The 16,451-nt window shown below is 54.6% G+C and overlaps 1 protein-coding gene across 1 annotated transcript in view; it reads right to left on the minus strand.

The window, feature by feature from the left end:
* Positions 1–16,451, minus strand: part of LOC128898698 (A disintegrin and metalloproteinase with thrombospondin motifs 14-like) — a 38,628-nt gene that overhangs the window by 272 nt on the left and 21,905 nt on the right. The window contains exon 5 of the mRNA XM_054174631.1: positions 3,009–3,092. Coding sequence (XP_054030606.1) covers positions 3,009–3,092 — 84 coding nt within the window. The remainder of the gene's footprint in view (positions 1–3,008; positions 3,093–16,451) is intronic.

The following is a 16,451-nucleotide window of genomic DNA, read 5'->3' on the forward strand; positions in this document are numbered from 1 at the left end:
AGAGTCCCCATCAGAGTCACCAGCAGTCAGAACCAGGCAGTCACAACTGAGTGTCACAGACTCAGCCAGTCTCAGGCTGCAGAAGAGGCAGCAGCAGGAGAAAGAGGAGAGCAGCTGAAAAGAGGATTCAGATCCTTAGCTCCTGCCTGTGCTCCATGTTGAGACAGACAAGCTGCTGATGCTCAGCAATGAGCAGAGCAATGCACCCCAGAAACCCCGACCCACAGTGACCAAGCCCCTAGCAGAAAGTGGGGGGAGGTGTGCAGGGCCTTTGTGGTGCAAGATCAGCACTCAGCAGAATGATGCCCTCCACAGTAACTCTCTCACCAGGTTGGCCCAGGCCTTGACAACCCTCCTGAGGAAGGAATCTCTCCTAGTGTCCAACCTAATGAAACTCGAGGCCCTGATTTCTGGCTCCTTGGGAGAAGAGCCCAATCCCCCCTTGGCTCTAGCCTCTTCAGGGAGCTGTGGAGAGATCCCCCCTCAGCCTCCTTTTCTCCAGCTCTCTCACTGAGCTGCAGTGATGGGAATATGAAGGTAAGAAATGTTCTCCTTCCCCTGGCCCTTAAGTGGAGGCCACAAAGGTTTTACCCCACAAAGCGGAGGTGGGAGCCAAGAAGCCATGGAAGGACTTGCTCAGGAAGCATCAGACCTGAACTGTGGTGACCCTGAGCTCTTGTCTGGATTCAAACATGGGAGCAGCTCTGTTATGAGAATAGGCTGAGGGAGCTGAGGCTGTTCAGGCTGGAGAAGAGAAGACACCAGGGGGACCTTAGAGCTGCCTTTCAGTACTGGAGGGGAACCTACCGGAGGGCTGCAGAGGGACTTTTCATAAGGGACAGGACAAGGGGGAATGGTTTGAAGCTGAGGGAGAGGAGGCTTAGACTGGATCTTAGCAAGAAGCTCTTCAGTATGAGGGTGGTGAGACTTTAGAATAGGCTGCCCAGATGGTTGTGGATGCCATCTCCCTGCAGATGTTTAAAGCCAGATTGGATGAGGCCTTGGGCAACCAAGTCTAGCTGCGAGGCAGGGGCTTGGAGTAGAGGCCCCCTCCAATCCAAGGCATTCTATGAGTCTATGACAGCATCTGCTCATCCCTGGCTCTCTAGGAGGCATTCTGATGGCCAGGGAGATTCAAGTACCAAGGAGGGGTTTGTCCAAGACCTAATGGGGCTTATTAGTGGACCACACAGAGACACATCACCCTGCTGAGTCACTAATAGCCCTGCTAGAAGGCTACCCCTAGGGCAGGGGCTTGCCACCAAAAGCACAGCAAATCACATGCTGGTAAAGAAAATCTTCTGGCTGCTGCACTCAAATGAGCCTCAAAGAATAAATGCAGCCTGAGGAACCACATGCAACCTCCCTGTGCTGCTCCTGTACGTGCCCAAGCCACCTGAGAGCTGTGGGATAAGCAGCAGAGCCTTCCAGGGCTGCTGAGTCAAGGCTGGGATGGAGGAGATCCAAGGCTTGGCTTCTCTTCACTGCTCTCCAGCTCCCAGCAACTTGGGAAGCCATCTCCGTCCCTTCAATTACTGCCACCCTTGAGCTTCTGGGGAAGCTTCTTGAGGCTCCCCCACACCCCACAGCAAGCAGACAAAGGCCAATTGCAGCCACCCCACTCCCCATGGACATCTCTGCCCAGGGGCTGAACAGCTATGGGGCTCTCCAGATCTCCATGCTCCAGAAAGCAGCTGGATGAAGGTTCAAACTCACACAGAGTCACAGAATTGTCAGGGTTGGAAGGGAGCTCAAGGCTCAGCCAGCTCCAACCCCCTGCCATGGGTAGGGACACCTCACACCACAGCAGGTTGCTCACAGCCACCTCCAGCCTGGCTGCAAACACCTCCAGGCAGAAGGCTGCCACCACCTCCCTGGGCAACCTGTGCCAGGCTCTCACCACCCTAATGGGGAAGAAAAACTTCCTATCATCCAGTCTAAATCTCTGCTTCTTTAGCTTGGATCCAATCCCCCCAGTCCTGTCACTACCCAACACCCTAAAAAGTGCCTCCCCCCAGCTTTCCTGCAGCCCCCTTCAGATACTGACTAATTCATCCCTGCACAGCACAGCTCTCTCTTGGGCATCAGCAGCTCATCTGAAGGGCCACATTTTTTCCAAGCAGGGACATCCCTAAATGCTACAAATGGATGCAGGCAAGTTCCAGAGGGTATCTGACCCTCTTTGGGCACAAGTGTTGTGGTGATGAGATGCTAAACCATGGTGCTCTACATGCTTGCCAGCCTTGGGAGAAGCAGCAGATGCCTGCTGTGCCTATGCTGCATTTTGGCAGCCTTCATAGAATCACAGAATCAACCAGGTTAGAAAAGACCTCAGAGATCATCCAGTCCAACCTGTTACCTAACACCTCCTGACAACTAAACCACAGCTCCAGGTGCCACATCCAATCCTGTTTTGAACACCTCCAGGGATGGTGACTCTACCACCTCCCTGGGCAGCACATCCCAGAGGCCAATCTCTCTTGATGGGAAGAACTTCTTCCTAACATCCAGCCTGAACCTCCCCTGGCACAGCTTGAGCCTGTGTCCTCTTGTTCTGGTGCTGGGTGCCTGGGAGAAGAGACCAACCCCCAGCTGGCTACAACCTCCCTGCAGGGAGTTGCAGAGAGCAAGAAGGTCTCCCCTGAGCCTCCTCTTCTGCAGGCTAAGCAACCCCAGCTCCCTCAGCCTCTCCTCACAGGGCTGTGCTCCAGACCCCTCCCCAGCTTTGTTGCCCTTCTCTGGACACCTTCCAGCAGCTCAACCTCTTTCCTAAACTGAGAGGCCCAGAATTGGACACAGGACTCAAGGTGTGGCCTAACCAGTGCTGAGTCCAGGGGCACAATGACCTCCCTGCTCCTGCTGGCCACACTGCTCCTGATGCAGGCCAGAATGCCCTTGGCCTTCCTTCACTCATGGGGCAGGGCTGAAGTTGGGAAGGCAGTAGAAAAGCAGGAGTCTGCTTGAAATGGGATCACCTTCTCCTCCCCATGTCCCAGCAGTGCACTCACCTGGCGGTACCCCACCATGATCATCCTGACCAGCACAATGTTCATGTGAACACCCAGGGACTCGTCGTGGTAAATTTCATCCACCTGGAGAAGGGAGGGAAAGGAAACAAGAGAAGCAGTTCACAGATGTAATGGGTTGGGGCAGACAGAATCATTTAGGTTGGGGAAAAACAAAACAAAACCAAAGAAACCTTGCAGGTCATCAAATGCAACTGCTGAGCCAGCACTGCCAGGTCACCGCTGAACCACAACCCTCAGCACCACATCTACGTGGCTTGGAAATCCTCCCAGGGATGGGGGCTCCACCATTGCCCTGGGCAGCCTGCTCCAGGCCTTGAAAACCCCTCTGAGGATGAAATTTCTCCTAGTGTGCCAACCCAACCTCCCCTGGTGAAACTTGAGGCCCTTTCTAATTGCTTCTTCCTTAGGAGAAGGGACCAACCCCCACTTGGCTCCATCTCTTTTCAGAGAGCTGTAGAGAGTGAGTAGGTCTCTCCTCAGCCTCCTTTTCTCCAGGCTAAACAACCTCAGCTGCTCCTCACCAGGCCTGTTCTCAAGGCTCTTCACCAGCTTCACTGCCCTCCTTTGGACATCCTCCAGCACCTCAAGTTAAGACAATCTCAGCTCTCAAGCCCCTTCTGTCCTCCACATTCCCACGTTCAGCATCCTGCTCCGCTTTCCAAGACCACAGAAGACCAGGTGCAAAGATCTCATCTCCCTCCTCCTTTTTCCTTCCCCCTGGGTAAAAACCACAAAGTCAAAGAGCCAAGCTGGACTAAGGCTGATTTCCCCAGGATGGGGGTGGCTCACATGTCCCATGACATCACCCATCCCACCAAGAGAGCAGAGGAGAGCTGCCTTTCCCACAGGGGGCTGCCTCCACCAGCCAGCATCTCACTGTGACCCGCTTCACGCACAAATCCCTCCCGTGGCAGGAAATGCTTCAGTCTGCAGCATCCTTGCCTTTGGTGGAAATTAAGAATGGCTTTTTGGGGAGAAGGGAGCAAGAGCATTACTCAGCTGTACCAGTGAGTCAAGTCTGACCTACCACTCCAGAAACCCCAGGAGAAGACAACACAAGGAGAAGACCAAGGAGGGCTCGTGAGTCAGTGAGACACCAATCAATGGCAGCTATTAAGAACGACTCTGCAGAGGAAATAAACAGCTGTAACCTCTTCCTTCTGTGTTTCTAGGATGAATAAACAAATGCTGCTCCTCAGTGCTACCAAGAAGATGACCTCCAGATGAGCCAACAGTGTGAGTTTGGACTTGAGGGTGCTGGTGGATGAGAAGCTGGACAAGAGCCAGCAATGGGCATTTGCAGCCCAGAAGGCCAAGGGCATCCTGGGCTGCATCAAGAGCAGCCTGGCCAGCAGATGGAGAGAGGGGATTCTGCCACTCTGCTCTGGTGAGACCTCACCTGCAGTGCTGTGTCCAGCTCAGAACCCTCAACACAAAAGGACATGGACCATGACCAACATCTGCTCTCAACTTGGTGTCATCTGCAAACTTGCTGATGACTGACTCAACCCCCTCCTCCAGATCATCAATGAAGATGTTAAAGAGCAAGGGGCCCAGCACTGATCCCTGGGGCACACCACTGGTGCCTGGCCGCCAGCTGGCTGTGGCACCATTCACCACCACTCTCTGGGCTCAGCGTCCAGCCAGTTCCTAACCCATTGCACTGTGCTCCCATCCAAGCCAGGGGCTGACAGCTTAGCCAGCAGTTTGCTGTGGGGGACGGTGTCAAAGGCCTTGCTGCAGTCCAGGCAGACCACATCCACAGCCTCCCCACATCCACCAGGCAGTCACCTGATCATAGAAGGAGACCAGGCTGGAGAGGCAGGACCTGCCCTTCCTAAATCCATGCTGGCTGGGCCTGAGCCCTTGGCCATCCTTCAGGTGCAGTTATTGCCCCCAGGATAATCTGCTCCATCACTTTCCCTGGCACTGAGGTCAGGCTGCCAGGCCTGGAGTTTCCAGGTTCCTCCATCCCACCCTGCTTGTGGCTGGGGACCACATTGGCCAGTTTCAGTCACCTGGGACCTCCCCAGTGAGCCAGGACTGGAGGAAAATGATGGAGAGCGGCTTGGCAGCTCATCTGCCAGCTCTCTCAGCACCCTAGGGTGGATCCCATCCAGTCCCATGGACTTGTGAGAGTGTCCAAGTGGCTCAGCAGGTCCCGAACCAATTCCTCATGGATTTCCAGGGCATCACACTGCTCCCTGACCCCATCCCCAGCTCAGGAGGCCACTGGTGCTGAGCTCCTGCCCTGCTGTTAGACATTGAGGCAAAGAAGGTGTCCAGGACCTCAGCCTTTGCCTCGTCTGCAGTCACAGTGTTCCCCTCCAGGTCCAATAAGGAGTGCAGGTTCTTCTTGCCCTTCTCTTTAGTGTTGATATATTTGTAACAATGCTTTTTATTGTCTCTCACAGAGGTGTTCAGCTTCAGCTCCAGCTGGGCCTTTGCCTCTCTCATTTTATTCCTACATAAGCAAGAGGAGCTGGAGGTCCTAATCCACCAGTGTGACTATGATGTAGTCACCGTCTCAGAAACATGGTGGGACAACAGGCACGATTGGAGTGCTGCACTGGGGGGTTACAGGCTCTTTAGGAGGGATAGGCGAGGGAGAAGAGGAGGAGGGGTGGCTTTGTACATTAGGGAGTCACTTTCTGCCACAGAACTTGAGGTGGAAGATGAGGGAATTGAGAGCCTGTGGGTTAAAATCAGAGGGCAGCCCAACAAATCTGACATCCTGGTTGGAGTCTGTTACAGACCACCCAACCAGGATGAGGAGGCTGATGAATTATTCTATAAACAACTGGAGGCTGTCTCAAGATCATCAGATCTTGTCCTCGTGGGGGACTTCAACCTGCCAGATATCTGCTGGGAACTTAATTCAGCAGAGAGAAGGCAGTCCAGAAGATTCCTGGAGCGGATAGAGGATTGCTTCCTGACGCAGCTGTTAAGCGAGCCTACCAGGGGACAGGCTCTGCTTGACTTGCTGCTCTCCAATAGGGAAGGGCTGGTGGGGGATGTGACCGTGGGAGGCTGCCCAGGGTGCAGTGACCACGAGATAGTGAAGTGTTCAATCTGCAGGGAGATAGGGAGGAGCACCAACAGAACCTTCACCTTGGACTGCAGGAGGCCAAACTGCAGCCTGTTTAAGAAACTTATTTGTAAAGTTCCCTGGGTACCAACCCTCAAGAACCGAGGGGTCCAGGAGGGTTGGAGCTGCTTCAAACAGGAGCTCTTGAAGGCACAGGAACTGGCAGTGCCCATGTGCCGAAAGATGAGCCCAGGGGAAGGCTCTGGGCCTGGGTGAGCAAGCAGCTCCTGGAGGATTGAAGGGGAAAAAAGAGGCTGTATCACCTTTGGAAGGAGGGGAAGGCTTCTCCTGATATGTTTAAGGAAGTGGTTAGATTATGTAGGAATAAAATGAGAGAGGCAAAGGCCCAGCTGGAGCTGAAGCTGAACACCTCTGTGAGAGACAATAAAAAGCATTGTTACAAATATATCAACACTAAAGAGAAGGGCAAGAAGAACCTGCACTCCTTATTGGACCTGGAGGGGAACACTGTGACTGAAGATGAGGAAAAGGCTGAGGTCCTGAACACCTTCTTTGCCTCAATGTCTAACAGCAGGGCAGGAGCTCAGCACCAGTGGCCTCCTGAGCTGGGCAATGGGGTCAGGGAGCAGTGTGATGCCCTGGAAATCCATGAGGAATTGGTTCGGGACCTGCTGAGCCACTTGGACACTCTCACAAGTCCATGGGACCGGATGGGATCCACCCTAGGGTGCTGAGAGAGCTGGCAGATGAGCTGCCAAGCCGCTCTCCATCATTTTCCTCCAGTCCTGGCTCACTGGGGAGGTCCCAGGTGACTGAAACTGGCCAAGGTGGTCCCCATCCACAAGAAGGGACGGATGGAGGAACCTGGAAACTCCAGGCCAGTCAGCCTGACCTCAGTGCCAGGGAAAGTGATGGAGCAGATTATCCTGGGGGCAATCACTGCACCTGAAGGATGGCCAAGGGCTCAGGCCCAGCCAGCATGGATTTAGGAAGGGCAGGTCCTGCCTCTCCAACCTGATCTCCTTCTATGCTCAGGTGACTGCCTGGTGGGTGTGGGGAGGCTGTGGATGTGGTCTGCCTGGACTTCAGCAAGGCCTTTGACACTGTCCCCCACAGCAAACTGCTGGCCAAGCTGTCAGCCCCTGGGGCTTGGACAGCAGCTCTCTGAGCTGGGTTAGGAACTGGCTGGAGGCTGAGCCCAGAGAGTGGTGGTGAATGGTGCCACAGCCAGATGGCAGCCAGGTACCAGTGGTGTGCCCCAGGGAGCAGTGCTGGGCCCCAGCCTCCTTAACATCTTCATTGATGATATGGATGAGGGGGTTGAGTCAGTCATCAGCAAGTTTGCAGATGACACCAAGTTGGGAGCAGATGTTGGTCAGTTAGAGAGCAGAAGGGCTCTGCAGAGGGACCTTGATCGACTGGACAGATGGGCAGAGGCCAACAGGATGGCATTCAACAAGTCCCAGTGCCAGGGGCTGCACTTTGGCCACAGCAACCCCAGGCAGAGCTACAGGCTGGGGGCAGAGTGGCTGAGAGCTGCCAAACAGAGAGGGACCTGGGGGTGCTGATTGACAGCTGCCTAAACATGAGCCAGCAGTGTGCCCAGGTGGCCAAGAGGGCCAATGGCATCCTGGCCATATAGTGTGGCCAGCAGGAGCAGGGAGGTCATTGTGCCCCTGGACTCAGCATTGGTTAGGCCACACCTTGAGTCCTGTGTCCAGTTCTGGGCCCCTCAGTTTAAGAAGGACATTGAGAGACTTGAAGGTGTCCAGAGAAGGGCAACAAGGCTGGGGAGAGGCCTTGAGCACAGCCCTGTGAGGAGAGACTGAGGGAGCTGGGGTTGCTTAGCCTGGAGAAGAGGAGGCTCAGGGGAGACCTCATTGCCCTCTACAACTACCTGAAAGGTGGTTGTAGCCAGGTGGGGGTTGGTCTCTTCTCCCAGGCAGCCAGCACCAGAACAAGAGGACACAGTCTCAAGCTGTGCCAGGGGAGGTTTAGACTCGAGGTGAGGAGAAAGTTCTTCACCGAGCGAGTCGTTCGTCATTGGGATGTGCTGCCCAGGGAGGTGGTGGAGTCACCGTCCCTGGAGGTGTTCAAGAGGGGATTGGATGTGGCACTTGGTGCCATGGTCTAGTCGTGAGGTCTGTCGAGACAGGTTGGACTGGATGATCCTTGGGGTCTCTTCCAACCTTAGTTTTACTGTGAGACTGTAATCTAACCACTTCCTTGAACATACCTGGAGAAACCTTCCCCTCCTTCCCAAGGTGACACAGCCTCTTTTTTTCCCCTTCAATCCTCCAGGAGCTGCTTGCTCACCCAGGCCCAGAGCCTTCCCCTGGGCTCACCTTTCGGCACGTGGGAGCTGCCAGTTCCTGTGCCTCCAAGAGCTCCTGTTTGAAGCAGCTCCAACCAGCTTGGACCATCCCACTGTCCACCTGGCTGAAAGACACTGAACAGCACTGGTCCCAGAACTGACCCCTGAGGGACACCACTTGCCACTGGTCTCCATCTGGACATTGAACTGTTGATTGCAACTCTCAGACCACACCAGGGCTGTACAACCCCCACCCCAGTTTATAGGCTGTTGGCAGTGCCCACTCAGACCATGTTTAAGCCCAAAGACCCAGCACTAACATTTCCTCATGTCAGAACTAATGCTCCCATGGAGTGGCCCTGAGCTTTAGAGGCCTTCCAGGTCTTGAATGCAGCAGAAGTGATTAAAAACCAAGTGAAGCAATCACTCAATTGCCAGCCCCTCCCCATCAATGCATCCCTTGGGATGCACAGGCTGCAAGCCCTGTGGGGTCACATCTCCATCAGTGTGGAAGGACAATGCTGCACAGCCCATCCTCAGCTCAACAACTTCTTCTTGTGGTTGGGACAGAATCACAGAATTGCTTGGGCTGGAAAAGGCCTTGGAGACCATCAAGTCCAACCATTAATCCAGCACTGCCAGGTCACCACTAAGCCAAGTCCCTTGGCACCACATCTACAGGGCTTTTTAATCCCTCCAGGGATGGCTTTTTAATCTCTCCAAGGATTAGGACTCCACCACCTCCTGGGGCAGTTTGGTCCAGGGACTGACAACCCTTTCAGGGTTTCTCCTAATGTCCAACCTAAACCCCCCTTGGCACGACTTGAGGCTGGCCCACTTGTTCCCTGGGAGGCAAGACCAACCCACCTGGCTCCAACCTCCTTTTCAGGTAGTTCTAGAGAGCCAGAAAGTCTTCCCCCAGCTCCCTTTTCTCCAGATTAAACTACCACAGGTCCCTCAGCTGCTCCTCACCAGCCCTCTTCTCAAGAACCTTCCCCAGCTTGGTTGCCCTTCTCTGGGCCTGCTCCAGCCCCTCAATGTCCTTCTTGGAGTGTGGAGCCCCAAACTGGACACAGCACTCAAGGTGTGGCCTCAGCAGTGCTGAGCACAGGGGCATGACCACTTCCCTACTCCTGCTGGCCACGCTATTGCTGATCCAGGCTAGGATGCTGTTGGCCTTCTTGGCCACCTGGGCACACCCTGGCTCATGTTCAGCTGGCTGCCAACCAGCACCCCCAGGAACTTTTCCACTTGGCAGTTTCCAGCCACTCTGCCCCAAGCCTGAAGCCTTCACAGGGTTGTTGCATCCCAAGTGCAGGATGTGGCCTTGCTGAACCTCATCCCATTGGCCTTGGCCCATCAATCCTGCCTGGCCAGATGCTTCTCTAAGAGCCTTCCTACCCTCCAGCAGATCAGCGCTCCAGCTCGGCCTGGTGATGCCTCCATCCCCTTGTCCAGGTCATTAAAGAGAAGTGGTCCCAGTGCTGAGCCCTAGAATCTAACTCCATTCACCACCACTCCTAGGGCCTTCCTAGACAAGTGGCTACAGGCAGCAGCAGGACCACAAGCAGCTTAGAAACAGCTCATTGAGACTAAGAAGCTGAATTACTCCAAGATGTGATTTAATCCCCTAAATTTTCCTTTAAAAGCAGTGCTAAATCCCAGTGTCCCCCAGCTAGCAAGGACAAGCCCCTTTCCAGCCTCTGAACCAAAGGGTTAACCCTGAACCACAACCCCTGCTTTGTCTGGAGGAGGGAAGCATTTAGGCAGGGATCTGTACCTAACACATCCCAGCTCTGCTGTGACCTTTCTGGTTAATTCAGAAAGCAGATGTGAAACCAGACTGCCCAAGGCTGTGCACTGCCCTTAATAGCCTGATATAAATAATTGATTGAGGGGGAAAAAAAGTACATAGAAAAATCAAAAGGGCTCATTGCTTGCTGCCCCAGTGGCTGCAACCCCACCACAGTCCATCCCAGTGTCCTGTGGGGAGTATCAGAGCCAGAATCCCCCCTCCCAGGGCACGTGGAAGAAGGGGGGATGGAGCTGGGGAGGTCAAACATCATCTCCCTGCTCCTATCAGCCCGCCCTGGAGCTGGTTCAAAGCCCCAGCAGGGCTGGAAAGTGGCCCAGAGAGCAGTTTGCAGGTTTGGAACAACTCCCTTTGTCTTCTGTGGATGCCATTAAGTGAGCTGATATGCTCAGAGAAAAATCCACCCCCAGCCCAGAATACCTGCTCAGCAAAGTGAAGAGACCCCAGCAGCCTGAAGACAGATGGGGGCAGTGGTCTCCTTTATCTCCCTCACCCCCGGATTAGCTGCCCAGCCTGTTCAACACCAGCACCTGGCAAGAAACGCTCTCCTGTTGCACTTCAGAGAGGTTGGTTGGGTGGTTGGGTGTTTTTATGTCCTCCTCACCTAAAACAGAGGAGCCCTTAAGGCTAGCTGTGCATTAAGAGCAAGCCAGCAAGAACAACTGGGAGGGAGCAAGGCTGCCTACCTAAAATCCCTGCAAGGCTGTGGCCAGCCCCGAGCCTGCAGCCCCAGACGTGAGCTCTCGACACCAAACCGCACTGGCAGCGTCTAGACCTCAGGGAAGGAAAACAAAGAGAGGAGAGAGAGAGAGGAGAAGAATTTGCCAAAGCAGCAGAATAGCTGACATTTCCAAACCCCCAGAACAGCCAAGTCATCTTTGAAACTCCTTGATTTGATTTCTTTGCTCTTGCACAGTAGTTTTGAAGGCCTGGTAAGATTTACTCCCAGGTTTGGGGTTTGCACAGACAAAAAAATCCTCCTGACCACATTTTTGGTCTTGCTGCCTCTCCAAACAGGGAGGTCGAGGGTGTGCACAGGGTGATGTAGGTCACCACTCTACAAGGGGCTGCCCTGTGTCACCCAGATGGAATGGAGAGAATGGGGAGGTTTGCCCTGCAGGGCAAGAGCAGATTTTATCACAGCTCTCTATGCAACAGGCTCTGTTGTCCCCCCCAAAAAACAACATAGCAACAACCATGTGAGCCTAGGAAGGGGGTGGAAAAAAAGGAAGTGTCTACCCAAGAGAGGCAGCAGAGGTATTTCTTCTTCTTATCAGTCAGCAAGGAGATGGCTCCTGAACCACTACAAACCCCTCCACTCAACAGGACTGGAACTGCCCCAGTATTTTAGGCTGCCTCCCCACCACCCCTCCTCAAATCAGCACCAAGCTCAACCAATCAGTGTCTCCAGCAACCCATGCTCCCATCTCGGCTTCCCAGATAATCCTGGGTTAAAATTAAACCCAGAGGTTGGATCTGACTTTCTTTCTTCTCCCTGACCCTCTCTTCTGTGGGGTCTTCCTCTCCGTTGCTCAGCCCTGGGGAACAGCAATTCCACCGATGTGCTGGAGTGGAGCTGGGCAAGTCCCAGCCTGGGAAGGGCTCTGACTCACCAGGTTCCCCTGGTAACCTGAAACAATGGGAAAACACCGAGCACCTCTGCATCCTTAACCAAATCGTGGGCAACAGCCTGCCAAAACCCCAGCTGACACCAGGGCCAGGCTCAGCTGAGCCCATAGCTTGCATTGTCTTCTCCACTGGGGCCAGCTCCAGCCTTGAGGAGCATGGTGGGAAGTCCAGAGGAGAAAACCAAGGAGCCAAGGGGAATGATACAAAAGCAGGACACAAAACACATCCTCTCCTCTTCCCTTTAGGTGTTCATAGTATCACAATATCAGTCAGGGTTGGAAGGGACCACAAGGATCATCTGGTTCCAACCCCCCTGCCATGGGCAGGGACACCCCACACTACATCAGGCTGGTCAGAACCTCATCCAGCCTCATCCAGGCTGGCCTCATCCACCCTGACCCTCCAGGGACAGGGCCTCAACCACCTCCCTGGACAACCCATTCCAGGGCTTCACCACTCTCATGGGGAAGAACTTCCTCCTCACCTCCAGCCTCAATCTCCCCACCTCCAGCTTCATTCTATTCCCCCTAGTCCTATCACTGCCTGAGATCCTGAGCAGTCCCTCCCCAGCCTTCTTGGAGCCCCCTTCAGATCCTGGAAGGCCACAATGAGGTCACCTCAGAGCCTTCTCCTCTCCAGACTGAACAGCCCCAACTCCCTCAGTCTGTCTCCACAGCAGAGCAGCTCCAGCCCTCTGCTCATCCTCCTGGCCCTTCTCTGGACACACTCCAGCACCTCCAGATCCCTCTTGCAATAGGGGCTCCAGAACTGGAGGCAGTACTCCAGGTGGGGTCTCACCAGAGCTGAGCAGAGGGGGAGAATCCCCTCCCTTGCCCTGCTGGCCACACTGCTGATGATCCCCTCTGGGTTCCCAGTCCTTCTCCCATCTTTCAGTGATCTCTGTGGCTAGGAGCTGCTCATTTTGCTTCTCTAGCATGGCAATCCCTGCCATGGCTATCAAGCAAGGCAGGAGAATGGCCTTCCCCAGCCACCACATTGCCAAATATTCCCAGGAGCCTGGTGTCAGGGAGGGGACTACGTCTTGCTAGGGTGGACACAGTGATGCTCAACTCAGAGGTATCACAGAACATTGGAAGGGACCTCCTGAGATCATTATAGAATCACAGAACTGTCAGGGCTGGAAGGGACCTCAAGGCTCAGCCAGTCCCAACCCCCTGCCATGGGCAGGGACACCTCACACCACAGCAGGTTGCTCACAGCCACATCCAGCCTGGCTGCAAACACTTCCAGGCAGGAGGCTGCCACCACCTCCCTGGGCAACCTGTGCCAGGCTCTCACCACCCTCATGGGGAAGAACTTCTTCCTCACAGCCAATCTCAATCTCCCCACTTCTAGTTTTGCTCCATCCCCCCCAGTCGTATCACTCCCTGACACCCTCAAAAGTCCCTCTCCAGCTCTCTTGGAGCCCCCTTCAGATACTGGAAGGCCACCAGAAGGTCTCCTGGGAGCCTTCTCCAGACTGAACAGCCCCAACTCCCTCAGTCTGTCCTTATAGGAGGCCACTGGGTCCAACACCCCTGCCAAAACAGGATCACCTAGCTCAGATGCTCACCACACAGACACTCTGGCCAGCCAAATCCCCAGCTCACAGGATCTTAGGGGTTGTAAGGGACCTCTGGAGATCATTGAGTCACCACACCCCCCCAGAGCAGAGCCACAGAATCCAGCACAGGTCACACAGGAACACATCCAGACAGGGCTGGAAAGGCTCCAGAGGGGGAGACTCCACAACCTCCCTGGACAGCCTGCTCCAGTTTTGGGTGCAGCAGTGAAACAAGGAGCTCAAAACACCAAAGGTCAAGCTCTCATCAGGCTCACCACGATAACAACATCACAGAATGGCTTAGCTTGGAAGGGACCTCAGGGATTACCTACTCCAACCCCTCCTACCCAGGACTGCAAGGGGGGAAGGAAGGAGCAAGTCAGAGTATCTGGAAGTCAGGATGTGTTTCCCAAGCCTGTGATCCATCCTGCTTCAACCTGACCCAAAATCCTGGCGTAGGCTCCCAGCCAAGAAGGGATCAGCAGGCTGGGAATGCAGGCTGGGAGCCTGTGGGGCCAGCAGCCCGTGGGGAAGCTCTTAGGTGCACAAAAGGAGCAGTCATTCTCCTGTCAGCTTCCCAGGATGGCCACAGCTCCCTTGGGTTGAAAAGCTTGGCAACCACACTGCTGGCAACGAAATAAGGGCTGGGGATGGGCGTGGGGGAGGGAGGGGGGCTGGGTTTAATAAACCCCCAACTTCTCCGTGACAAATCATTTATCACTGAGCTTCAGCCAACAGAGAGGTCCTCATAAAAGGGTTTGTGTGCCAGGGAGAGCCCCCCCAGACCCTACCTACAGCAGTGCCTGGGAAGGGCTACGTGTCCCACCCCCCTCCTCGGCACCCAACGGGCAGCCTCAGAAACGGCAGGAAGTTTACTTCCAAGCTCACTGCCCCCTTATCCCTTGGGATATACACCCCCAAGGGAAAGTGCTGGAGGCTCTCCCCACTGGTAGCATCTCCCCAGGCCAGTTCATTCAGTCCTCTCCCTGTTTGAGGGGCTGGCCAAGCTTCTCCTCCTTGCCTCCAGCTCAATGGGATTAAGCGTTCAGTTGTGTGGTCCCAGCGCGCTCCTCCCCACCGTGACCCCAGCACCCTCCTCTCTCTCCCTCTGCCATCCAGGCCAGAAAGCAAGTTTTGTTGGTGGGGGTTTTTTGTTGGTTTTGGTTTGTTGCCTTTTTTTTTCCTCCTGCTGAATTGAGTATTTTCAGGGCAATCTGAGCTGGTAAGGAAACACCAAGGGAAGAGGAGGCGGACGGAGGTCACGGCAAGGCTGGAAAGCAAATGCACAGAAAAGCAGACAGAAAGGAGGGGAAGGGGGTGGAGGGGAATGTATAGGAGGAAATAATACTTGGGGGAAGTATTTGTTGCATGCATTACCCTGGAGTTTCCCCCCCCCTTTTTTTTTATTGATGCTGCCTTTTTCATTTTCCTTTCATTTAATTGATGGAAGTCTCCAGGGATTGAATAGAGAAGGAGGTCCTCCCTTCTCTCCCCCAGCACAGCATCCTGTGCATTCACTCCCTGAAAAGTCCTGCCCTGTGGGGTCTAAACCATGAAATGTGCCTGGAAGCCAAGCTTTTGATGAGACAAACCAACCTTTTGATTAGGCAAACCAACCTTTTGCTTCGAGCTGACAAGCCTCAGGCTTTCACAAACCCATCCAATCCCTCCCCATCCCAGGATGGGGAAAGGGAAAATGACCTCATCCCCACCCCCCATCATGTGGGAAGAGCTCTGGGTGGGAAGGAGGAAGCCTGTGGCTTCTCCCTTCAAGAATCACAGAATTGTCAGGGCTGGAAGGGACACCAAGGCTCAGCCAGTCCCAACCCCCTGCCATGGGCAGGGACACCTCACACCACAGCAGGTTGCTCACAGCCACCTCCAGCCTGGCTGCAAACACCTCCAGGCAGGAGGCTGCCACCACCTCCCTGGGCAGCCTGTGCCAGGCTTTCACCACTCTCTCAGCTAACATCCAATCTCAATCTCCCCACTTCTAGTTTTGTTCCATCCCCCCCAGTCCTTTCACTCCCTGACACCCTCAAAAGTCCCTCCCCAGCTGTCTTGTAGCCCCCTGCAGATCCTGAAAGGCCACAAGAAGGTCTCCTGGGAGCCTTCTCCTCTCCAGACTGAACAGCCCCAACTCCCTCAGTCTGTCTCCATAGCAGAGCAGCTCCAGCCCTCTGCTCATCCTCATGGCCCTGCTCTGGACACCTTCCAGCTCCTCCAGATTCTTCTTTTGTAACAGGGACTCCAGAACTGGAGGCAGTGCTCCAGGTGGGGTCTCACCAGAGTGGTGCAGAGGGGGAGAATCCCCTCCCTCAACCTGCTGCCCACACTTCTCTTGCTGAAGCCCAGGATATGAATCCTTCTCCTTGGAGAAGGACTTAATAAGCAAGAGAGAAAAGCTGTCAGAGGGATGCTGAGAGCATCTCACCATGAGCATTGGGACAATAAAACGTCACAATGAAGGATCAATGACACAGACAGTGGGATTGAGTGCACCACCAGCAAGTTTGCAAGCTGTGTGGGGCTGTTGATATGATAGAGGGACAGGATGGCATCCAGAGGGACCTGGGCAAGCTGGAGAGGTGAAGCCCAGGTGAACCTCCTGAGGTTCAACAAGAGCAAGTGCAGGGTGCTGCAGCTGGGCTGGAACAATCCTCACTGTCAGTACAGGCTGGGGGAGGAGGGGAGAGAAAGCAGCCCTGAGGAGAAGGCCTTGGGGGTGCTGCTGGGGGAGAAGCTGGACATGGGCAGGCAGTGTGAGACTGCAGCACAGAGGATCAAGGGCACCCTGGCCTGCATCAAAAGAACCATGGGCAGGAGGTCAAGAGAGGGGATTCTGCCACTCTGCTCTGGTGAGACCTCACCTGGAGTACTGCATCCAGCACTGGGGCCTTCAACAGAGGAAGAACATAGACCTGATGGAGTGGGTCCAGAGAAGGGCCACAAAAGTGACCAGAGGGCTGGAGCTCCTGTCCTGCAAGGACAGGCTGAAGGAGCTGGGGTTGTTCAGCCTGGAGAAGAGAAGGCTGCAGGGAGACCTAATCCTT

Source organism: Dryobates pubescens, chromosome 30 (genome assembly GCF_014839835.1).
Source record: "Dryobates pubescens isolate bDryPub1 chromosome 30, bDryPub1.pri, whole genome shotgun sequence".
Classification (NCBI taxonomy): Eukaryota; Metazoa; Chordata; class Aves; order Piciformes; family Picidae; genus Dryobates; species Dryobates pubescens.